At 39.6% G+C, this 3,442-nt stretch overlaps 1 protein-coding gene across 1 annotated transcript in view; it reads left to right on the top strand.

The window, feature by feature from the left end:
* The window catches only part of ASB15 (ankyrin repeat and SOCS box containing 15), a 37,448-nt gene that overhangs the window by 13,957 nt on the left and 20,049 nt on the right, over positions 1-3,442 (top strand). Inside the window, exon 6 of the mRNA XM_015561760.1 lies at positions 885-1,043. Within this exon, the coding sequence (XP_015417246.1) occupies positions 885-1,043 (159 nt within the window). The remainder of the gene's footprint in view (positions 1-884; positions 1,044-3,442) is intronic.

The following is a 3,442-nucleotide window of genomic DNA, read 5'->3' as shown; positions in this document are numbered from 1 at the left end:
GAGAGAAACACTGATTGGTTACCTCCCATATGTGCCCCAACCAGGGATTGAACCCCCAACCTAGCTATGTGCCCTGAAAGGAAATTGAACCTGTACCTTTTTGGTCTATGAGATTATGCTCCAACCAACTGAGCCACCTGGCCAGGGCTGAATATAAATCTCTTTGCTTTTGGAAGTCAGTTTTTAATTTTTCATCTTGAACTATTTCTTCATAATATAAACATTAATAAATATTATGGTAAATTGACCTTGCTCAAATATTAATAATAATTTTCATGTTCTGATACAGTGTTTTTCATACTTCAAGGTCTAATAAAACACTTTGAGAGTGCTCTATCTTTCAACCTTCAGTGTTGCTCCCTGGTTCTATGTTGTGGAAGATAATAATGTTTCATGATTAACTATCCAGCCAGCTAGCCAGCTAAAGGAAATAGATAGCTAGACATATAGACAGATATAGAAGATGATGTTAAGCGTCGTATAGCTAACATATTCCGACAGGATACATTCATTCAAATATATTCCCAGTCCCACATTCACAGGCTTCATTTGACAAAAACCAATTTCAGAAGCAATTTAAATAACAATGCTAAGGATTGGGAAATGGATTTATAATTGCTCAGGATGAAAATTTACAACCCATTTAAAGGAAGAGAGCACCTTGAAACATGCATGTTGGTTTTTTAGCTGTCAGTTTGATTCACAGGTCCATGCTCATCTACTTATACAATCATTTGAGAAACTTTACTCACATCTCCTTTTAGTCTTCACTGCTTCATCATCGACTTTGTTCAATCTATTATGTATAACATTGTATTATTCTGATCTATGCGATATCCTTTCAATAAAGATGTCTAACTTTATGCAATGCTTTCACATCTCAGCATCCTATAAGACACTCTGGGAGTTCAAGACCGCTGATGGAGAAACGCCGTTGACTTTGGCCGTCAAAGCTGGTCTGGTGGAAAACGTAAGAACTTTACTAGAAAAGGGAGTGTGGCCAAACACCAAAAACGACAAAGGAGAGACACCTCTTCTCATTGGTAAAGGACCTTTCTCCTAGAACTTTTCGTTTGCAATAAATAATAAATAGTTAATAAGTATTTATTGAAAACCACTAGGTATTGGCTAAAATTATGTGACCTCATCTCCCTTCTTTCCCTGGGTTCTCCCGTATCTCCCATCTCACCTGTCCTAAGATTTTGTTTTTCTATCCCACAAAGAGGTCAAATGGGAAAGATCCTTCAGTACCAACTAGCCAGGAGCAATCCAAACCAGTTTTATGAAACAAGAAGTACCAGTTCTAAAGAACATTGGCCAGGGAGGGGCCAACTGTAAGGAGGGTTGTGTGATTGGTGTATAGTCAGAGGCAAGAGGCAGAAGGGGACTCTGACAAGAGACTCCAGGTCCACATCAGCAATGAAGCCAAACTGGAAGGAAGAGGAGCTAGCAGATTGGGAGTACTCAGAGGCAGCCCCGGGCACCTACACGGAGTTAACCACCACGACACAGCAAAGGAATAATGAAAACCTAATGGTGTCATTTCTCAGCGTATTCTCAGTCTGTGTATCCTGCTATTTGTAGACTAGTAGGAATTGGCAGGTCTGTTTGCAGAGGCAGAGAGAGGTGATATTAACTACAAATGACCAGGGATAACATCACCTTTCTCTTAGAGACTGGGGTTGTAGAGTAAGAATTAGGGCTTTGGTATCAGATCTGTAGGCTTATTTTCTCCTAGTTTTATTGAGATATAATTAACATAAAACATTGTATCGGTTTAAGATATATGACATGATTTTTATATATTACAAAATGATTACCACAATAAGTTTAGTTAACTTACATCACTTCATGTAGTTACAATTTTTTTTCTTATGATGAGAGCTTTTAAGATCTACTTTCTTAGCAACTTTCAAATACACAGTATAGTATTATTATATGGGACTTAGATCTTAGCTCTGAGATTAGAATTATAGGCCTCAGTTTCCTCATGTGTAAAATGAAAATATACCACCTACCATGCAGACTTGTTATAAAAATTAGAGAAAATATAAATATACTAAACCCCTGACACATGATAGATGCTCAGGGGAGAAGAGCCATTGTGAAATTGTGTGTGTGTGTGCGTGTGCGTGTGTGTGGCAGGAGGAGACGTAAGATTATTTATCAGCAATCCCAGAGAAAGAGAATAAGGCATCATGAGCTCTGGTCATAACTAGCTAACACTACCACAGCTCCTGTTCACAGGGAAATCACTAGAATTTTTAAAAGCAACCTTAAAATATTAACAAAAAACTCAGACAAGTCATAAACATCCCCAAAATATTTACATTCAACATTAATTCAACAGCATCAATGCAAACAACATTTATTGAGACGTTACCTTAAGCCAGGTGGTGCACTGGGCAACATGGGTAAAGATGAGTGGAATGATCTTTCTCCTCTCAAAGAGTCTAGTAGAAGAGCTAGATATGATATAAGTAGAAAATTAATGTTACAAATACTATAATAAAGGTGTATATTCAAAGTAAACTAGGGCAATAAGGAAGCACTGAATCTGTGAAACTTTCACAGATATAGTTGCTCTTGAGTTGTGACTTGGGGGAAGTAGAGGGTCATCCACAGACAGCGGAGGGAAATCGGGCAGGGGTTCTGCATCTGGACAGAATGTTAAATAAGTGGGGCCACAGTAGCCTGGGGTCACGCTGATCCGAGTCCATCTTGCTCACTCTTGCCCCATGTCAGAGCTTTCTGCCTTCCTAAATTTAGATCTGATTGGCCAAGCTAACATTATAATATTAGGGTACAGGCAAATCTTATGTAACAAAAAACACAGATACCCAAAGCAAACAAACAACAACAACTTAAGAAGAAAGAAGTTCGTTACTCTCTTAGACAACATTTCAGAGTGTGTGGCCCTGGGTGGCCGGGTGGCTGTACCACCGTCACACAGAACCTTCAGATGTCACCATTTCCCAGCCCACGGGAAGGAGGAAAGAGGCAGCCTTGGGAAGCATCTTCCCCTTTAGGAAGGTGACCTGGACATTGATAAAGCATTCCATTCTTATGCCATGAGTTCAGGTTTTGTCACATAGCCACACTTGGGTACAAGGCAGGCCTGGTTATGTAGAGTCTACCTGGATAGACTGCGACCGGCTAAAACGTGGGGCTTCTGTTGCTAAAACAAAAGGGGAAACACGAGTATAGAGGAACCCATAGCTGTCTCTGTATACGTGCTTCTCATAAATAAACCAGAGCTGTTATCCTGAGCTGGCACCGCAGGCACTAAATAGAATATTCAGCTACGGGTTGCTGCACCCTATTAATGTGATCTGCATTGTTTTTGTAAAGGTATATACCATGGAGTATCTGCAATGACATCCATGTATTTGTTGTTGTTTCTATAGTCTTTGATTTCTTCTCCTACCTCCTACCTCCTCCT

Source organism: Myotis davidii, unplaced genomic scaffold (assembly GCF_000327345.1).
Source record: "Myotis davidii unplaced genomic scaffold, ASM32734v1 scaffold997, whole genome shotgun sequence".
In the NCBI taxonomy this organism is placed as follows: Eukaryota; Metazoa; Chordata; class Mammalia; order Chiroptera; family Vespertilionidae; genus Myotis; species Myotis davidii.
This window is presented reverse-complemented; position numbering and strand designations above follow the sequence as displayed.